Below are 21,495 nucleotides of genomic sequence, written 5' to 3'. Positions count from 1 at the left end.
AGGTTGAGAGTGGGGATGGGTTTAGGGTTTCATGAGGGAATTTAGCTTGTTATGTCACATGTTGTGCTGCACAAGTACATACCGATGTATCTGTGCATGTCAAGGTAGCTCATCCCCACTCCTTCCCCCCTCCCTTGTAGACGTATTCCTTCTTCTCTTTCACATTTTTCATCCTTCCATATGATAAGCTGAGTTCGTTCAGAAAAACTGGATAACCCTACCAAGCTGCTCTCATCTTTCCTTCACCCCACCCACGCACCCACATTATGCACTTTGATTTGAAAAATTTTGATCTCTCCATTTCTGTCATTAATTCTTTGGAGAAAAGAGAATACACATGTAAGGAACAATAGGGTAAAATGTATGTAACATTGCCTAATCTATATGCCTCCCACTTCCTCCATTCACAAATGAATATTCACCAGTGCCATCTTTTAACTCATGGGGGAAAGCACAAGCTGAAAATTTCTTGAGAGAGAAACAAAAACCATATACACACGAATGAAAAAATGAATAAATACATCGTTTTGATATGTAAATAAAACACATTTGTAAAAATATACCATGTCCATAAAAGGGTAATTTATTCTTTTGTTTGATTTCCTTTGATATTATTTTTCTTATGTTAAGTCGTACTTAAATGGGGGAGTGTGAAACCGTGGCTAAAAATACGTCCCTTAAGGAACAAGTTTCTCTGTATGTGATGTGTATGCTTATAGATGGAGAGGTGGGTTCACAGATGCGTGCATACATATAGCCATACATTTGCATAGGTATATGCAAATATGTGTTGGGCACAGCGCTGTGCTTACAAAAAAAGGATAGTAGAAATGGCACACCAAGGCAAATTTGAAAAAATCGTAAAAATTATAAAAGCTGTAAAAACTGTAAAAATTGCAAAAACTGTAAAAACTGCAAAAACTGTGAATGTCGTAAATGCTGTAAGAATTGAAAAAAATGTAAACTGTAAAAATTCAGAAAAATCTAAAAGTGGAAAAAGTGGAAAAAGTGGAAAAAGTGGAAAAAGTGGAAAAAGTGGAAAAAGTGGAAAAAGTGGAAAAAATGGAAAAAATGGAAAAAATGGAAAAAATGGAAAAAATGGAAAAAACGCTGGAACCATTGCACACATATAATTTGTTGAAGGGACCAAAACGGAGGAAAAAAGAAAAAAAAAAAAAAAGCATTTTAAATGTGTGTCCAAAGAGAGGGGAAAGGGGAGAATGCACATTTTATCGGTGGAAAAAGAATGTAAGTGGTGTGTAAAACGTGTTGGTTATATTCCTTGACAATTAATTATGGATCATATAACACCCAAAGAACTTTGTACAAATTTTTGTATACAAAAAAATAAAATAATGAAAGGGGTAGAAATGCTTGTCTTCCTATTCCCACTTTAAAAAATAGACAAATGTGACAAAATTGAAGGGGTGGGCATATCGATGGGTCTACACATGTGGACAAGTAGGCACCACCTGGAATGATGTAGTTAAATTGTCAGTATGAATGTTTTTCTGTGGGGAAAATACCATCATGAATATCTTTTTATAAGTTCTTTAACTTTCTCGTTTTTGCTTGTTTGGACATACTTCATGTCCATAATGTACTTGAACTTGAGTTCTTCGTAGTTTTTCTGCGGAAGGGACGAAAAAGAAATGGGGGAAAAATGCAAAGTGGGCATGGAAAAAAAATACACACATACATGCACATGTCTTATAAGGCTTGTCCTTTTGCCCGTTTTCCTGTGTCATAGTTTTTTTTTGACTTATATGTAATTTCTTTCCCATTTTGTCACTTTTCCATTTTGCTCTTTTTTTGCAGTTACCTTGAGTATGTTATGATTCGTTATGAGCTTGGTGTGCTTGTCTGCCACGACAACCCAATTCGTTGCCTCATCGGCCCAGGATTGCAACTGAGACTCTAAGCTTTCAATTTGTATATTTTTTTGATTTATAATTTTTTCCTTTTCCGTTAGCAATGAATGTATTTTTATTTGTTCATCATGCAATTTATCCACCATTATTTCGTAATTCTTATCATGTATCTTGTGCACATTACGGTCCAAGTATTTTTTCAATTTGTCTTCCAGGTTTTTTATTTCTTCTTTGTAGTGTTTTACACTTTTTACATTTTCGTCTTAAGGAAAAGATAAAAAAAAAAAAAAAAAAAAAGAGACGAAGTGGGAGAAAATGAGCGAAATATAATGAGAGAGAAAAAGCGTTTTTTTAAATGTGTAATAAAGATGGGTGTGTGTTGTGGGTGATGGAGAAAGCTTTGTGAAAATAAACAAAATGATTCATTATATTCCCCACTTTGAATTTGCAAAACAAGGGGGAAGAAAAAAAAAAAAAAAAAAAGAAAAAACAATAAAATAAAATACTTTCACTTCTGATACCTTTATTATTGAGTAAGTCCAATAATTGTGATCGTTCCTTCTGAAATATTTTCTCTCTTTCGTCCTGAATTGTTCAGAACAAAAAAAAAAAAAAAAAAAAAAAAAAAAAACAGCCAAACAGAATGAATATTCTGAACAGTGCAGGTATTTTTAAGTTTTTTAGCTAGCTGATACACGCTGGCAACTTGAGCAAAACAATGCATGTATGTCTTACCACCATTTCGTTGTTTTTTTTCTCCAGCTCCTTTATCAAAGAATCCTTCTTTGACAATTGAGTCAACAAGTCTTTTGTCTTTTTTTCATTTTCAAGAATGCCACTCTTCATGTCTGATACGCTTTTTGTTATTTTGCTCAGATTGCTATTTAAGCTACACACAAGAGGGGGTAAATTGAACACATGGGTTGGGTTTTGAAAGGACGGTTAAAATTTGTTAATGTATCATCTCCGAACGACAGCATTAAGAATTATTATGTAACAATACACAATGTTACATATCATTGCATAACTGCACAATCATGCGTAAGCTTATACCTGTTAATAATTTCATTCTTTTTTTGCAACTCCTTGTAATATTCGTTTTTTTTTTTGACAATTTCCTCTACGTCTTTGAGCAGATCCAGTTCCTGCAACGGTTAAAAGGGAATGGGATGAATTCCTTTTTTGTGTCTATTCCCAAACTTTTATTCAACCATTTCGTTATATTTTTGACTATATTTTGTCGTACTTTCAGTTTAACCTATTTTATTTGGTTTTATTATTTTCTCTTTTTTTTTTTTTTTTTTCTTTTTTCAGTTGGTTGCTCTCTCTCCTAACCTTTCTCTTGGAGATCATATAAATTTCCACTTTCTTCTCTTTTTTTATGTACACGTTGGCTAAGTTTTCTATTCTGCACAAAGGAAAAAAAAAAAAAAAACATAAAATGCATATACATACATGCGTACATATATGTGTATGTATACATACCCAATGTAAGGTGTGCAAAAATTTCGCCAAGCATAACACGTGGGCAGGTAGAATTTTTTTTTTGTTTTGATATACACTCCTCGTTACCTCTTAGTTATTACATGCTCTTCCCCTAATACATCAGAGAATATATTCTGCAGAATTAAAAAAAAAAAAAAATATATGAAAATTATTTTATATTTTTCCCCCACCTCCACCCCATGTTTACCACAGGGAATAATTTATCACATGCATAATAAATATATATTTTTGCTCGTGTCTTTGCATGAGTCTATGCATAGGGACTTCACATAAACACGTTTGAATAATTTACATATAGGTGTTCCATGGCGTTTTCAATGTATTTATTCTGTTGTTCTATGTCATCGTCTGGCATATCCATCTGGTCCCGTTCTGATAATTTGAACCTTTGTTGCATATTTTGATATCTCTTGGTAATTGTGCATTTTTCATTGTAATTTTTTTCTAAATTTTTAATTTTCTTTTGTAGTTTTTCTTTATTATTTTTTAATAACTTTACTTCCTTTTCAAGTTTTCTATTTTCCTTTAGTAGAATATTATTGTGTTGTTTTTCTTTTCCTAGCATCAAGCAGACTTCCTTAAGATAAAAAACTAGGTTGTTGCTCATATTTGAATCTATCTTGCTTGATGTTTGAAGACAGTTCAGCTTTTTCAAAAGGTCTGTGCCACTTTCTGTGCACCCCCGTGTTTTCAACCCCTTCAGGTTTTCTTTGCTTCTACTGGTTTTGCAATCGACCAAGACCTCCTTACCAGTTCTGAATTCTTTCGCGACCTTCATTTTCATACTAGTGCTTGTTCCCTTATTACTGAGGCATCGTCTATTGTCTAGACCTTCTTCATCAATGTTTGTTCTTTCGTTACCTTCGATTTCTCGTTCGCTCTCTTCCCTCTCGCTCTCATCTCTTTCACTGTCTTCTCGTTCGCTCTCTTCCCTCTCGCTCTCATCTCTTTCACTGTCTTCTCGTTCGCTCTCTTCCATCTTGCTCTCATCTCTTGCACTGTCTTCTCTTATGCTCTTTTCCATCTCGTTCTCATCTCTTTCACTGTTTTCTCTCATGCTCTTTTCCATCTCGTTCTCATCTCTTTCACTGTCTTCTCTCATGCTCTTTTCCATCTCGTTCTCATCTCTTTCACTGTCTTCTCTCATGCTCTCTTCCCTCTCGCTCTCATCTCTTTCACTGTCTTCCCTTTGAATCTCCTCCCTCTCGCTCCTTCCTCCAATTTCCCGAACCCTAACTTCCTGTACACGAACAGGATATGCACAGATGATATTATCCCTCCATTTATAAAACCCATTAAATCTGTTTTCCCCATCAAGTTCACTATTCTGTACATATTTTTTCAGAACCCCTTTTTCCCATTTGATGTCATACTTATGTAAATCCCTTTCGGTTACATCTGTAGATTCTGATTTAAGAGAGGCAGAATAATGGGGAAAATTTTTAATCTTCGAATAGTAAAGATGTGATGTATTCGTTTTCTTTTCTTCCTCGAAACTTTTTTCTTTTTCATTTTTATGTAAATTTAATTTCAATGAATTCATCAGAAGTTTTTTGTTATCTTCTTCCGTCTTGATATCACTTAATTCTTTCTCATTTTTTTTTTCCTTTGGTTTATCATTTTCTGCATCTTTTTCATCTATTCCACTTGTTGAGCCTTTACAAAGGATTTCTTTTGCTCTGTCTGCTTCGTCTGCTTCGTCTGCTTCGTCTTCTTCGTCTTCTTCGTCTTCTTCTTCTTCTTCTCCTGCTTCATCTGCTTCGTCTCTTTCGGTCACTTGCTTTATTTCTGTCGAGTGGTTCTTTTGCCTTGTTTCAGTTATTTCTTTCCTCTGACCCATGGCTAGCTTACGAATCGATTTAAGTTTTGTACCATTTCCACTTGCTTTATTGTAACTGATTCTTTTTCCCTCCGCTCCTGTTGTACTGACGCCATCAATAAAAACTACATCATTTGAATTTTCTTTCCACGAAAAGCATTTTACTTTTTTATTCTTACATTCATTTTCACTGTTTAAGATAGATCCTTTAAATGAGGACGAATTCAGAGGACCACGTCGATTGATTTCTTCTGTTTTATTTTCTTTTGGCTCTTCTTTTTCGGAATGCAAATTTTCTTCTTCATAGTCACCTTTGGCCATAACACAGTTATCCTTAATTTTCTCTTCATTTGGGGATTCTCCACAAGAATTTTCACTCACATTTTTACTCACATTTTTAGTCACATTTTTAGTCACATTTTTACTTATATTTTCGCTCAATTTTTCACTCCCGTTTTCACTCCCGTTTTCACTTGCATATCTCCCACCTGGAACAATTTCCTCATCTGAAGAATCACGGAAAAAGTCGCTTTCCACAGAAGATGAGTTTGTAGAACCACATATTTCAAAACTTTTAATGTTAGTTAGTATTTCCTTAAGTGCACTGTTCTTTTGCTTTGTTTTTACAACAGAAGAAAAGGAGCAACTGGTTTCATTTTCCTCTACATTCATTTCTCTTATGCCTGTGTGCATCTGAACCGGGTGCCTCCTATTACTTTCATCAGGGAATCTGTCGATGCAAGTATTACTCTTTTCGCTCTTTTCATTGATTTGTTTTAAAATTTCAGTGTTCCTTGTGTGTAAGACGAATCGTTCACGTTCTGCAGGTTTTTCTACTTCTTCATCTGTTACCTCTGCATCTGTTACCTCTGCATCTGTCACCTCTGCATCTGTCACCTCTGCATCTGTCACCTCTGCATCTGTCACCTCATCATGTGCTACCACATCATTTGCTACCTCATTATTTGATACCTCTTCATCTGTCTCCTCATCATGTGCTACCTCTTCATTTGCTACCTCATCATTTGCTGCCTCTTCATTTGCTACCTCATCATTTGCTACCTCATCATTTGCTGCCTCTTCATCTGTAACCTCTTCATCTGCAGTCTCATCATCACATTTCTCCTCCTCGACAAACAAATCTCCGTTCCACTCATCCCGTTCATACTTGTCCACTTCATCCCCCACAATGTACCCATTCTTCAACCCCAATCCAACGTCGATTCCTCGTTTTGGATTCTTGTCGACGGATTCTAATTCAGATGGGAACCCATTTTTATTTCCTCTGTTTGTAACTCTCTCCAACTGATATTTTCGTGCTCCATTAATCATATGTTCTTCATTCCCCTCCACTGCGGGCGTTTCTTTCGAATGATTCCTGAGCTCATCCATGCTGTTCCTTAGCTTACTATAAAGAGATGATACTAACTTGGACGATTTCTTAGACATGTTTCTGCTAATGTTCTTAATTATTTTTTCGATTTTTCCCGCTGTTACGTCCATGTCAACTTCTTCATCTGATTGTCCGTCCAGTTCATCTGATTGTCCGTCCAATTCTTCATCTGATTGCTTCTCCCATTCTTCATCCGATTTTTCGATCAATTCCTTGTTCATTTCTTTATCCAACTTTTCACCCGATTTTTTGCCCAACCTTTCTTCCAATTTTTCCATTTCTTCCAATATGTCCATTTCTTCCATTTCTTCCGATTTTTCCAATATGTCCATTTCTTCCATTTCTTCCGATTCTTCCAATTTTTCCATTTCTTCCGATTCTTCCAATTTTTCTATTTCTTCCATTTCTTCCGATTCTCCCCTTTCATCACTTTCCCTGTTTTGCTCTTCCATTTGCTTATATCTCCCTGCGGCAAATTTACCTGGTTGGATCATACATTTCTCATGAACAGAGAGATGATTCTTATACTTATTATCAATTCCTTTGTTTTGTTTCATCCCTTCTTTTAAATAGTGATACGAGCTGGTGTCCTCCAATACATATGTTTCACTAGAATTTGTTGCTTTCTTCATGAGGCCTCTTGTTCCATTATCCTTTCCATGTACTTTCCTCTCGTTTCTTTCTTTGCTTTTCATTAGTTTTTTATTTTCTTTATCCATGAACTCAGTCCCGATTACCATTTGAGTTTCCACCGGGGCTCTTTTCTGACTTTCCACTTGAACTTTTTTCTGAGTGTTTATATTGGTTCTCGTCTCAGATTCTATCTTGGTTCTCGTCTCAGATTCTATCTTCGTTCCTTTCTCAGATTCTATCTTCGTTCCTTTCTCAGATTCTATCTTCGTTCCTTTCTCAGATTCTATCTTCGTTCCTTTCTCAGATTCTATTTTCGTTCCTTTCTCAGATTCTATCTTCGTTCCTTTCTCAGATTCTATCTTCGTTCCTTTCTCAGATTCTATCTTCGTTCCTTTCTCAGATTCTATCTTCGTTCCTGTCTCAGATTCTATCTTCGTTCCTTTCTCAGATCCTATCTTCGTTCCTGTCTCAGACCCCATCCGCCCTCCTGTCCGAGCCTTTGTTTGATTCTGTTCCAGAGGTGACCTTCGTCTATACTTCCGGGCACCCCTTTCATCACGTGCCCTTGACACACAGCCATTCCCTTGTTTCAGGAACTCCTCTAACCTGTACCAACTTCTCTGGAATCCGCATCTTAGTTCCTCTGGAACATCTTCTACTTCTTCGCTATCGAAATACATGTCCAAATAGCTGTTCTTCATATCAGAATCATCCAACTGGTTTTCACCTGATATCATATTGTCTGACGCAGTTCCGTCTGACACAGTTCGGTCTGACGCAGTTTCGTCCAACTCAGCCCCGTCTGTCGAATCAGCTTCTTCCGATTGCTTCCCCATTATGAGACTCTTTGTGGAAGGGGCTGAGTCTCGGTGGGTCATAACATTTGGAAAATCGTTCAGAAAGTTGTTCATAAAATCGCGTAGAATATTTTTCTTCGACTTGTTTGACAAGTCCTCTTCAAGTTCCTCTCGTGTTTCCCTTTCTTCCGCCTCAGCTTCATCAGACTCCTCTTCTTCGACTTCCACTTTCTCGGACTCCACTTCCTTAGACTCCACTTCCTCAGCTTCTACTTCCTCAGACTCCACTTCCTCAGCTTCTACTTCCTCAGCTTCTACTTCCTCAGCTTCTACTTCCTCAGATTCCACTTCCTCAGCTTCTACCTCCTCAGCTTCTACCTCCTCAGCTTCTACCTCCTCAGATTCCTCTTCCTCAGACTCCACTTCCTCAGCTTCTACCTCCTCAGCTTCTACCTCCTCAGCTTCTACCTCCTCAGCTTCTACCTCCTCAGCTTCTACCTCCTCAGCTTCTACCTCCTCAGCTTCTACCTCCTCATCCATCTTTTCCGTCTCCACGACAACATCTGTCGTGAACCCCCCTCGCGTATTGGCACATCTGAGCACATTATAGACACTGAGGAACAGGTGCTTAGGCTTTAGAACGTGTTGATTCCCTTTCAAAAACAAATTCTGCAAACATTTTAGATCTTTATATTTCTGAAGTATGCAGAGAAAATAGGCATAGTAACTATTCGAGATGTTTTTTTTCTTGAAATTTTTTTCATTATATTGTTTTAACCAGTTTTTATTGTCGAGAAGGTAAAATAATTGAACAGGATGATTAATAAGATTGGAACGGAGGTCAAGTATCTTAAGATTTTTAAAGACACTTAGACCTTTTAAATTGGTTAATTTATTTCCTCTTAGATATAGCGTTTCTAAAGAATTAAAAAATAAAATCATAACATCTTGTTCCGTTTTATTCGTGATGAAATTTTTTATATGTGCATCATCTGAGTATCCTTCATGGGTTCTATCTGTCTTTTTTTTATTTATGATATGCAAATATCTTTCAAATGTGGTAAATTTCTTTATATTGTTAAAACTTACATCTAGATATACTAATTTATTTAGTGGTAAATTTTTGTTTGTATATAAAATATGTTCATTTATCATATTATTGCTAAATGTGTCATAAAATGATGAATTTAATGAATCATCTTCTAGCTGTTTTTTTAATGTATTCTTTATTTCCCCATTATGTTTATCATCATATCTTCTTTTTTCAAATCCTACTAACTCGTTTTTATTGTCTTTTTCTTCCCTACATCCAGATAACTTCTTAATTCCCTTAAAACAGATATCACTCAGATTGTTATGGTGTGCAATTATTTTTTCTGTCGACGATGGTATGTAATCTCCATCTAATGATAGCAACCCATTATTTGATATGTTCAATATTTTCAAATTTTCAAAACAACGAAGTCCTTTCAATGATGTGATATAATTGTTTGATACATCTAGGTATGTTACGCTTGTGTATCCAGAGTTTAACTCTATTAACTTTTCTAGAATTATATCCGAGTCTTCCAAACTTTTCAGGTTGCAATTCGATAGATCAAGCAGCATCCTGTCTACCCTCTCCCTGTTATCTCCACTATGTAGTGGCTCTGGGCTGGGTTGCGATTAGGTGGATGCTAGTTTTGCTGAGGAGACAATGCCCATAAAAAATCAGAGTTCAATGCAGTTGCAGTAAGGCTTAGCTTTCTTCCACTACATTCGCATTTGCATTTGTATTTGTATTTGTATTTGCACTGGCATTTGTATATGCATTCAGATTCGTGCTCGTATTCGTTTTCCCGCTTGAAATAATCAAGAGAACACCTACCGGGCCAGCTAGCCAGTAGACACTGTAACACATTTCACAACAGCTTTGCTGATTGCACAATTAAAGCGTTAACTCATGGGTTACTGGTATTTACAGACATATTGCAGTAAGGCACATGTCGTATATGCGTGTGCATGTATACACTTACAAAAATGAGTACGACAAAAAATTATGATAGCGGGTGGATACACACAATTGTACAAAAAAAAAAAAAATATAATAAAATAATAAGATATTTCCTTTAAAAATAAAGTTACCTTGCACCGAAAAAAGCACACACGCAGGGAATACACAATTTAGGAAAGGGTTATACCCAAATTGATCATGACAAAAATATGATTGTTTCACTATAAAAGTTAAAAAGACACAATGTTTGCCATTTTCTCCTTTGGAGTCACTTGACGCGTTACAAATATTCAGTTCCGATTTGTAATCAATAAAAAAATGTAAAACAATTGCAAACAAATTATTAAAAAAAAAGAAAAAAAAAAAAACACAGTTGTATGCATGCACGAGGGAATGCAACTCATCGACCAAATAAATGCGTGCATTTTTTTTTTTTTTTCTTTGCGCACAAAAAAATGGGACAAAAAGGAAATATGACAAAAAAAACAAAAAAACAAAGAAACAAACAAAATATGACAAAAAAAAAAAAAAAAATATACAAAAGAAACACAAAAACGAGTAGGAGATACACACAAAAATAGGGCAACCTCTTAATAATGCGTGCATACAAATTCATATTTTTTTCCCAGGCATATGTACCAAAAAAAAAAAAAAAAAAAAAAAAAATAAAAAAAAAAAAAAAAAAAAAAAAAAAAAAAAAAAAAAAAAAAAACACAAAAACGAGTAGGAGATACACACAAAAATAGGGCAACCTCTTAATAATGCGTGCATACAAATTCATATTTTTTTCCCAGGCATATGTACCAAAAAAAAAAAAAAAAAAAAAAAAATATTACCAATGTTCAGGCAAAAGAAAAGCATTAAGGCGAAGTAGGGGCTTATTCCAATTTTTTTCCTTTGCCTGCAGTAACCACGTGAAATGTTGCAACATATGCATGCATATACATATATATATACACATATATATACATATATATATGAACGTTTGAGGAAGCTGGTCGGGAAACACAACGATTACATCATTTCTCTGAAATGGCCTATTAAACATGCAGCTCACCCTTTACCTTTGTGTTGGATTTTTGTGGGGATGCACAAATGCATACTTGAAAAAGGGATGTTCAGAAAAAAAAGGAGAAAAAGGACTACTTAAAGAAATGATTTGTATGCTCCATAATTGGCACATTGTAATACCATATTTATTAAACCAATTAGGGTCTTTACTTTATTATTACTTGTTAGGCCATTCAGATATTTCTTTAGTTATGCCACTTTGTAACGTCATTTCTTTTTTTTTCACATTCCTCACTGAAATAATAATTTTTAATAAGGCCTTCACTTTTAAGTCTGTGATTGGCTTGTCATTCCTGAGTGTGGGGTTGTTTCTCTGTCTGAATTCTTAATCTGCCTTACCTTTCTACATCCTCTTCTATCTCCATAAAACGTAGCTGATTTACTCTTTTAGTAGGTTTATATGAAAAACATCGGGAGGGTGCACATAAGGTCCATTGGTAAAAGGGCAAGCCAACAGTCAGATCATCAGCTAGCCAGCTGCCAGGGTCATGCGTTTGGGATGCATTCGCAAGGTGAATTTTAAAAAAAAAAAAAAAAAAAAAAAACACATACAAATACATACAGCATCCTTGACCACATCCATACAGTGTGAAAGACGAAATAAAAGCTCGTCGTTAATGTAATAGAATGGGATATGCAACAAGCATAACCTGACTTAGAGGAATGTAGGGAAATGAAGCAGATATCACTACTAAGGAACAGTCTGAATCATCCATCCCATGCACACAGGGGTCTATTTTCACATGAACCAAGTCAGGGAAATGGGAAACAGAACGAAAATTTTAATAGGATTGGGAAACGAAATAAAAAAAGGAATTTCTCCGAATTTGTGCAAAGGAGACGTAAGCAGAATGTACTTGGACTTTTTGAACAAGAAATATAACATGGATGAATGGCATCACATAAGTAACATTAATTCCTACGTAGCAGAGAAAAATGACATAATTTTAATTAAACCTGTAAAATGCATATCACAAAATAGTGGAATGGTTATAAAAAATATTTTGCATTATTTAAATTGTAAAGACCTAAAAAATGTTTGCATAATTGTACCTGACATGTATAGGTTAGTTGGAAAATTTAAATATAAAAATTATACGAAAATTTATAAAAAATTAGGTGCTGATTTTTATAACATATTAAACGCCGACATAATAAACAATTTATTGAATAACAATTTTTTACAACTATGTATTGGTGTGAATAATTTACCAAATGAAAGAAAATTTAACATAACGACAACCTTTCAGGAATGCATAAATGAGCATGAGCATAAAATATTCTTAAAAATTTTCCAGTTGGCTGATGAATATTTTAGTAAAAAAATTATGAACAGCAAGGTGATAACAACAAATCATATTCACTTTAAGGAGAAATACCCAGCCATGGAGCCGCAGAAAAGTTTTAAGAGAAGTACGGCTAAGCGCAGATACATTCTGGATGTCTACCGTCACATGTATAAGTAGAAACAACTCAATTCGAATTGTTTGTAGTAACTTGTTTCGCACACTGGAGCTTACGTGGATCCAACTTGACATGTTTTTTTCATTTGTTTTTTTTTTTTTTTTAAAACTGTTTTTGTCTAATCAACATATCCCTTGCAGTGTGCATTGTGTTCAGGCAAAAAAATGTACACAAAGGGAGAACAAAGCTGACATAATCCAGAATTTTGAAACGCTCCAATGGGAAAACAGCTTGACTTCAGAGTTTGCGTCTTTACTTGCACATCACGCATTCTTGATAAACGGGTCATTCGGCATGTTTCCATGTGCATTTATTTTCCGTTCTTCTTAGTCATGTGTGTGTGTGGATGATAGAAGTTTTAAAATATGAAAGTTACAAAATTACGAAAGTTATGGAAAATTACGAAAATTACAAAAGTTACAAAAGTTACAAATAGCTGTCCAAAAAAGTAACACGAAAAATTTATATTTGGCACTTTAAGTACTCCATTTCTCCAAGTGGGAAAAGCAAAAGGAAGTATTCATTAACATATATCAGAACTAATGGAAGAAGTTTTAAAACACACAACTCGGACTTGACACCACACATGCAAAATTGCAAAGTTACAAAATTGCAAAATTACAAGATTGCAAAGTTACAAGATTGCAAAGTTACAAGATTGCAAAGTTACAAGATTGCAAAGTTACAAAATTGCAAAGTTACAAAATTGCAAAGTTACAAGATTGCAAAGTTACAAAATTGCAAAGTTACAAAATTACAAAAGTGCAGGTTTGAAAAGTTACAAAATTACAAAAGTACAGGTTTGCACCTACTATTTATCTCGACAATAACTGCGTTGAACATTTCATGTATCTTTTTATTTATATCATCGTATGATAAATTTCTAATAAGCCCATCACATTTAACTAGCCAATCGTAATAATCTTTAATGCTGTTACTTGTTGCACCCCTTATTAAACTAGCCTCCTTCACGAGCTTGGTCATTTCATTTGTGTGATTTTTAATTGCAAATTCGCAGTCCTTGAAACTTATTTTTTTACTCTTGTCACCTTTTAAATGGTGTTTACTAATTTCTATATTTTCTTGTGCTTTCCTGATCGAGGACAGGTAAATTTCCTCAACGGCGTTTTCTGCTTCGCAATTTTTACTCATTTTGATTTTCTGTTGCATTTGCAATAAGTATTTGTGTTGCTCAAGGGGAGGAGCAGAAGAAGAAGAAGAAGAAGAAGAACAGGAAGAGGTGAAGCACAATAGTTCTTAGCAAATTCTGCACAATCCACGGTGAGAGGAAAAACAATTCACTCACAGCGGACAAGTAAAGAAATCAAAAAATAACTCAAAAGTGCAATGGTATCGAGGAAATGAGAGTAAATAAAAGACAGACGTACACAAAATTAGCATACAGAACAGTTTCAAAATTATGACAACTGCTTTTTATAGAAAATAATAATTATTATTAAATTAGCTAGCTGGGAAAAAAAAAAAAAAAAAAGTGAATATGGGGATGTTTATAAAACTGGACAAACTTTTTTCGAACTAGCCAATGTTGACAATTCCGCAAAAAAAAAAAAAAAAAAAAATTTTACAAACTTATAGAAAGCAAAAGGGGAACGAAAGAACAACTTTTACTTCCCCACAAAATTGGTCTAAACCGACATGAGACTCTTCAACCCATTTTAATCTTCTTACGCTTTCTCAATGATTGGAACAATTTAAAGGGAACCTTAAAAAAGGGAAGATTAGTAGTTACTTCAGGGATTAAAAATTAGGGACGAATGTACATACACAAAAAAAAAAAAAAAAAAAAAAAACGAAAAAGAAAGCGAAAACGAAAACGAAAAAAAGCTTGCGCTAAACCATGCATCGTCGATTGCAAAAATGCAACCTAACTGTTGTTCACTAGGAGTCTTATGTGTGTGTCGGTCGAAATATAGGACTGTAACTGACATCACCACCCCCATTGGCATATATAACCCGGTCGCATAAAAAACAAAAAGAAAAGTCTCTATTATGTAATTGGGGAAATATACACACAAATTATTTCTACTATACGTGTAAGCGAAAAAAAAAAAAAAAAAAAAAAGAAGCATTACACACTATGTACACGTTTTTGCAATACGTATTATGAGTGATCCAAATTTAAAATAGAGATGCATTATAATTTATCGTTGACATAAAGAAGCTGAATAGGTATAATCTCCCTTTTCCCCATTAGTCGTACCTTATGGGAATTCTATTCTTCTCCTTTTTCTTCTTATTTGCATAGAGAAATGAATTGTCTTTGTAAGTACGTAACCCTTTCACGATAAGGCAAGCCTTGCATACTTTGTTAGATGTATAGGCACCACATTCTTCACAAACCTGAAGTATCTTCTTGTTGTTACTATTATGATAAAAAAATTCAGCTGAATGAATTATATTTAATATAAATTGCGGGTTTATCATTTCAATGTCCTTAATAAAACTTCTTAAATTTCCTCGAAATGAATTAGGGGAATAGGTACATTCTGTGCTAAAATAATCCAACTTCAAATGAAATGCATAAAGAACAATTTCTTTTTCGTAAGACCACATCAGAGGTTTTAATCGGGGTATAAAAAATGGATGGTCATCTATAGGTTCATCACAATCCATGATGATACCCTTTTTGGATTCCTTTCTGTTTCTACAGCAAGTGTTGTTATCACCCTTCGTGGTATCTGTATCTGTACCTACTACTACTGCTTTTTCTCCAATCATTCTGTTTTCACCTGAACAACATAAGGGTTCACCTTGCGTATGACCTTGTCCATTGTTGGGAATTTGGTTAATCCCTTTGGCTAGCTTTTCAAGATCTCCTCTGCACATGTTCATAAGAATGGTTTCCGCTAAATCGTCTGCATTGTGGCCAGTTACTAGTTTGGTTGCATTGAATAATAGTGCACCTTTTTCCATTGCCTGTCTCCTAAAAACACCACAAACGGTGCAATTATTTTTTTTCCCGATAAAGCGAACAACAGTATCCATAGTGTATGTAAATATATCTTCGAATTTTAAAACTTTCAGAGGTAAATTATATTTTTTTTGTAATTTATACACTATTTTTAGGGAATCATCACGATATCCTTTAATACCTTCATCGATGGCTAGCAGAAATAAATCCCATTTGTAATGATACTTTTTTTTTATATGAACAAGTAGATGTGCTAAAACACTGGAGTCTTTTCCACCTGAAACAGCAATGCAAATTTTGTCCATATCTTGAAACATTTTTTTTTTCAAAATTGTATCATGTACCTCATCCTCGAATATTTCTATGAAACATTTCTTGCACAGTTTTTTCCTATTCGATGGTTTTAGCATGCATGCTTTCTCTTCTTCACATTCTTCGCACATCATTCTTAGAACACGCTCCATATTGTCAACCTTTCAAAATATTCAGGTATTTTATACTTTATTTTTATCTGTTATTTTTTTCCTGATCATATATTTTCTTCCTTCTAATAAAAAAGAAAAGGGATTCTTGTTTTTTTCATGCAGCTCCCGATTTCTCTCTCTCTTCGCTAATTTTCGTTTCTGCTGGATATAAAGAGTTGTTCATTCATGTTGCACATACATGTTGCACATACATGTTGCACATACATGTTGCACGTGTATGTTTGTACATATATATTTATATGCATATACATATGTAGGTGCAAATTAGCTATTTCTGCTTTCATTTCTACTCACATCTTCATTTACCTTATAATTAATAATGCCTCCTCTATGAATTGATGTAAAACCAACTATGGAAAAACAAAACATTATTGTTTTGTTTTGACCCCCTTCCCCATGTCACATACTGGCTATTGTTCTATTCCAAACGGGTTCTGGATGTTTGTGCAAATCCTGCTTAATTTTTTTTTTTTTTCTTTCTTTTGCCCTGATTCTACGTTGATTTTCTAAAAATTGCAGATAGAATAAACGTAGAATGAGGGCGAAAGGAAAAAAAAAAAAAAAAAGAAAAAAAAAAAGTGTTGAAACGAAGTAATGCCGGGGGGAAAAACTACCGCGAGCTCATTGTGATGCACTGTACTGCTGTGAGACGAAACTTCTCAATAGTTCCGAGGTGCGGAAAATTTCCAGTACATTCATTTTTATCCTTATTGTGAAGAAGACCTAAAGTCGCAAAGTTATCCCCTTATCTAAGGGAGCACCCACACGGAGTGATCAAAAGAATTCCCCACTCCATGTGAGTCAATTGAAGCAACACAACAAAACTTAAAATTGGGAAAGCTCATTATTGCTGCGCTTAAAACTGATTTGGTTGAAACTTCTTCCCTTAAGCTTAAAATTGGGAAGTCTCACAACTGTCAAAGTTTCAAATTGTCAAATTTTAAAAATTTAAAAAATTTTAAAAGGCCAAATGAACCATATGCATAGTGACGCTCCGCTCAGGTAGTAGCGTGCGTTGTCCCACTTTTATTCAGAAAAAAAAAAAAAAAAAAAAAAAAAAAAAAAACAAGAAAGAAGAAAGAAGAAAGAAGAAAGAAGAATGAAGAAAGAAGAAGGAAAAAAGAAAAAAGAAAAACGCTTAAGAGGAGGCGTGGTGTCCATATACAGGGGAATCCCTCAATAGAGGGTTCATCACGCATGGATATCACATAAACGAAGAACCACATATTGAAGCGCCACGCGAAAGAGTAATCACATCCTTACATTCTACAAAAAACAAAAGCAGCACGCACGCCCATCCCCCTCTCTCAGATATCGCCCGACAAGAGCTCCAATCCATTAGCCTCCAGCAGCTACATTGAAAGATAGATGATGCTGGAGAAGAGGAAGATAAGGAAAGTGGTTGCAATGCCCGGGGAAGAGCTTCCATTTCGGCTCTGCAAAACATTTGTGTCTGGTGTGTCGTGCGAAAGTTGTGAGTTATCTATCTTCCTGGTAAATTCAAAATGTGCTGTAAGTCTCTGATCATCTTTTATACATGAACAAAATAGTTGCGTGTTTTGATATATTCTCTCAGGAACACGAGCGTAAAATATTTTGTTATAATGATCCATTATTAATTCTCCAAGTTGAAGAGTATGTTGAAAATTTTCAACTTGTCCTTCCAAGTTAAAACCTTTAAGAAAACATTCTTCTGGTTCGATGTTATAATCCTTAGGACATTTAAAACCAATAAATTGATTTTCCCTAACACGTATTTTGCAAATAACATCATTCTTATTTTCATTATTTTTTTTATTATAAAAATCTGTATCATAGCCTTTTGTAAATATAGGGGAATTGTTTTGAGTAAAATCACAACCATCAATTTTCCGTGAGTGATTTGGTAAAATTATTTCAGCAATACCTATATTGAAAATTTCTTTTTCATATATTTCTTCATTTGTTTTCTGAACTTTAATTTTTATTTTATTTTCACAGAAGCAGTATACTGCCTTTTCATCATTTTCAGTATTTGGTGGTACTCTAAAGGAAACATCATCAAAATTTTTTTTTTTGGGATCTGAGTTATCTTCATGATATTTCCTTTTCATCACGGTAGATACACCATATACCCATTTGGTTATCTCTTCTGGTCTGTCCTTCTTTTCAGATACACCATATGCCCATTTGGTTAGCGTCTCTGGATTCTCCATCGTTTTAGATGTATATACTTGTTCAAAGCATTTGGGTGGATATAACTTATAATTTAAATTATCACTTCCACATCTTATTACTACCTTGTCCAGAAGTCCCGGCTTCAGTGTGCATACTTTTTCTTTACCTTTTACTTGTGTATCCCCGAACTCTAAGCTGAAATCATCGTTGAAATCACATATGTGTGTGAACCCATTTACTAAGTTGGCTAGCCACCAAATCAGCAGCTGTACACACAGGGATCCTTTTAGCTTGCCCATGCTGTACGTGCGTGTTACGTATATTAAGTTTGTATATGGGTGTGTATACTAAGTGTGTATATGTGTGTTAGGTGTGTATATTAAGTGTGCATATGTATGTTCATATATATATGTGTGTGTATGTATATGTACGCTCCTGTTCTCGCGTTAAATACACGCTTATGTGCGAACACTTCCATCCACGTGCATGCACAACTCGGAGGTATTATTTTTATTTTTTTAATTTTTTTTTTTTTTTTTTTTTTTTTTTTTTTTTTTTTTTTTTTTTTTTTTTTTTTTTTTTTTGTCCCTTTTTCATTTCATTTTTTTGGAAAAATATTCTCTGGGTACACCAGATCGAGAATATTGATGACTCAGTCAAGTCTTTCCAAGCCAAACACATACACCTCAATAGATCAATAATCAGTTTAGCCAATTTAGTTCCTTTTTGCAATGGGGTGCACAACTAGAAGTAGGAAGAGGGGGAAGGGTCGAGAATTTGCACGACACGTTCACCTAGACACTTCGGGACCCTCGTACGAAAGTCTTTGTGCATAATTGCAAAAAAGGTGAAAATTGGAGAGGACAAAAATGGGAGGATACAAAAATGGGAGAGGACAAAAATGGGAGGATACAAAAATGGGAGAGGACAAAAATGGGAGGATACAAAAATGGGAGGATACAAAAATGGGAGGATACAAAAATGGGAGGATACAAAAATGGGAGGATACAAAAATGGGAGGATACAAAAATGCGAGGGGACAAAAATGGGAGGGGACAAAAATGAGGGAGTGCAAAAATGTGAAAATACGTGAGGAAAATAATTGCCACCATCTCCCATCATCTCATACCATACAAATCATTTATTAATCTTTTCTCACACATGCAGGTGCTAACACTTTTCACATTTAGAAAAAATGAATTATTGCAATTTTTTCTGCACATGCGCATGACAACGAATTGTTCGCTTTTCCCCCTTTTGGTTATTTTATGCACAATTGCAGCTGTGTTTAACCAGCGAGAGAAAAGGGAACGAAGCAGAAAAGTAAAGAAGCAGAAAAGTAAAGAAGCAGAAAAATAAAGAAGCAGAAAAGCAAACGTGTACTTATTAATGCACTTAGTCGGGTGAAGAGCGAAGAGTTCACCAAAGGCATGGAAAAAAAAAGGGAAAAAAAAAAAAAATTAAACTCCAATCTGCAAAAAAGAGTGATGGAGAACTAAGCTAGGGTAAGCAGTACGAGATAGTTAGATGTGCATGCTGAGGAGAAATCAGAATTTCCTTTCCACTCATTTTGGGTTTCGAATGTTATATGGTATGGACATGTGCCATAACAAATACGCATAAAAAAAAAAAAAAAAAAAAAAAAAAAAAAAAAATCAAAGCTATGCAAACACGCTCCTAATTCATGATCAAAAGCAGAGAATCATGAACAAAAGAACAATAAGTAAATAACCCATATGAACTGAGAATGCAAAAGATTCATAGTTGTTATACTCGAAATTGACCTGAAGAGGTTGTTGCTGATTGTGAAGAGTAGTGTTCATACTAACACAAAGACATGTGAATCCTCGTGGATTTTCATTTTTCTTTAAAGTAAAAGTAGCAAAGGACATCCTTCTCTTATTGTCGATATGAAATTTAATGTCATGAGAAACCAATTCTTTTAACTTTACAATGTTATTTTCATAAAGCACATTTTCGAAACAATTAGAAGGGTAAATATAATATCCTGGTGGGCATATCAACCCTAAGTACACTTCCCGTTTTGTAATTTTAACATTGTGTATGATACCTTTCTCCTTGAGATTATTTATTTCACTTGGAGTATAAAATTTAGAAAATGCTGATTTTTTTTCTTGAGAAAATTCATCTTCTCCAATAGACTCTCCTTCTTTCCTCCTATTATCAATGATGGAGTGCCCACCATCACTACTACCAGTGTGGTCAAAGTCACATCCAAAAATGAAATTTTTTTTTAAATGAACCCTCATAATGCCCCTTGAGCCGATCGCCCCGCTAGTCGGGCCTGCTTCTTCTCTAGTCGGGTTTCCTCCGCTTGAACCCATCATGCCATTTTGAAATGTAAGGCTATTGTCACATGTGCATTCGAAAATGGTATCTTCATAAATTGTGGGAGGAATGAAAACTTTCCTTATTGTCAGAATATCCGTTTCTTTGCTTTCATAATACACGCCCTTCAGAATATTGCTGAATCTTTTGATATTTACATGTTGAACCCTAACCTCCTCAAAACAGTTGAATGGCCTCACTTCTATCCCTTTATAATTATTACCGTTTCTCTTGGGACATATAAAAGTTAGCACTTCTAATCCTTTTGTGAAATGCACACAATGTTTCACCTCATTATCATTACTGTCATTGTTACTAATCCAGGAACCTGTGGGTTCTTCTTTCTTATCGACATCCAATTTGGTTCCAAACTTGTCTTCCCGTGATGATACTGGATTATCTCTGCCAAAAACGCTTAGTGATCCGCTCGAAAAATCACACACTTTGCTTTTCTCATTTGTCATATTGAAAGAACCAGGTTCTTGATTCTCTTTAACAGGGAGAAAAAATTGGGCTTCCTTCTGCACAGGGTAGCGTGGTATCAGCAAAATTTGGAAAAGAACAATCTGAAGAAATGACAACTGGGCTACTACCCTCATCATTTTGATTCTTCTCTCCCGTTCCTCACATTTCTGCAGCGTATTGCATGTCTCATGCTAATGGAGTGGTCTGACAGATATGCATATGGAACTAATACAAATTTGGGCGCTGGAAAACTTCCGAGATAGCCACACCTTTAGGCGTACGAGGAAAACGGAAAAAGAACATGAACAAGTTTTGAAGAACACACACACAAAAAAAAAAAAAAAAAAAAAAAAAAAAAAAAAAAAAAGATCAGCTAATTCGCCTCAATAAGTAAACGGGGTGGGATGAAAAAGTGGGGAAAAAAAAAATAAATAAACTAGTGAAAAGGAAATTATTCAGCAAATTAGAGGTAAATTAAACAGCAAATTAGAGGTAAATTAAACAGCAAATTAACAAGTAAATTAAAAAGTAAATTAAAAAATAGGTTAAAAAACAGGTTA

General features: G+C 34.7%; 7 protein-coding genes across 7 annotated transcripts; 2 read left to right on the top strand and 5 right to left on the bottom strand.

Annotated features, from left to right (window-relative positions):
- Positions 1-1,528: 1,528 nt before the first annotated feature.
- On the bottom strand, positions 1,529-9,627 carry PGO_113550 (hypothetical protein, conserved; the record flags this gene model as incomplete). The annotated part of the gene is made up of 8 exons (XM_028688689.1): positions 1,529-1,630; positions 1,823-2,133; positions 2,393-2,456; positions 2,607-2,760; positions 2,925-3,016; positions 3,207-3,279; positions 3,444-3,490; positions 3,670-9,627. The coding sequence occupies 8 exons, from the start codon at positions 9,625-9,627 to the stop codon at positions 1,529-1,531; spliced, it is 6,801 nt and encodes a 2,266-aa protein (XP_028544490.1).
- A 1,431-nt stretch (positions 9,628-11,058) lies between these two features.
- Positions 11,059-11,412, top strand: PGO_113540 (conserved protein, unknown function; the record flags this gene model as incomplete). The annotated part of the gene is made up of 1 exon (XM_028688688.1): positions 11,059-11,412. One exon carries the CDS (start codon positions 11,059-11,061, stop codon positions 11,410-11,412), a length of 354 nt encoding a protein of 117 aa, XP_028544489.1.
- Positions 11,413-11,844: 432 nt separating this feature from the next.
- PGO_113530 (hypothetical protein, conserved) lies at positions 11,845-12,549 on the top strand (the record flags this gene model as incomplete). The annotated part of the gene is made up of 1 exon (XM_028688687.1): positions 11,845-12,549. One exon carries the CDS (start codon positions 11,845-11,847, stop codon positions 12,547-12,549), a length of 705 nt encoding a protein of 234 aa, XP_028544488.1.
- Positions 12,550-13,333: 784 nt separating this feature from the next.
- PGO_113520 (hypothetical protein, conserved) lies at positions 13,334-13,699 on the bottom strand (the record flags this gene model as incomplete). The annotated part of the gene is made up of 1 exon (XM_028688686.1): positions 13,334-13,699. The coding sequence occupies one exon, from the start codon at positions 13,697-13,699 to the stop codon at positions 13,334-13,336; it is 366 nt and encodes a 121-aa protein (XP_028544487.1).
- Positions 13,700-14,758: 1,059 nt separating this feature from the next.
- PGO_113510 (hypothetical protein, conserved) lies at positions 14,759-15,925 on the bottom strand (the record flags this gene model as incomplete). Its single annotated transcript, XM_028688685.1, has 1 exon — positions 14,759-15,925. The coding sequence occupies one exon, from the start codon at positions 15,923-15,925 to the stop codon at positions 14,759-14,761; it is 1,167 nt and encodes a 388-aa protein (XP_028544486.1).
- A 1,391-nt stretch (positions 15,926-17,316) lies between these two features.
- Positions 17,317-18,420, bottom strand: PGO_113500 (6-cysteine protein; the record flags this gene model as incomplete). The annotated part of the gene is made up of 1 exon (XM_028688684.1): positions 17,317-18,420. The coding sequence occupies one exon, from the start codon at positions 18,418-18,420 to the stop codon at positions 17,317-17,319; it is 1,104 nt and encodes a 367-aa protein (XP_028544485.1).
- A 1,389-nt stretch (positions 18,421-19,809) lies between these two features.
- PGO_113490 (6-cysteine protein) lies at positions 19,810-21,069 on the bottom strand (the record flags this gene model as incomplete). The annotated part of the gene is made up of 1 exon (XM_028688683.1): positions 19,810-21,069. One exon carries the CDS (start codon positions 21,067-21,069, stop codon positions 19,810-19,812), a length of 1,260 nt encoding a protein of 419 aa, XP_028544484.1.
- Positions 21,070-21,495: the final 426 nt, after the last annotated feature.

This window comes from Plasmodium gonderi (genome assembly GCF_002157705.1).
Source record: "Plasmodium gonderi DNA, contig: Chr11, whole genome shotgun sequence".
In the NCBI taxonomy this organism is placed as follows: domain Eukaryota; phylum Apicomplexa; class Aconoidasida; order Haemosporida; family Plasmodiidae; genus Plasmodium; species Plasmodium gonderi.
The sequence above is the reverse complement of the archived record's forward strand: the minus strand, read 5'-3'. Positions and strand labels throughout refer to the sequence as shown.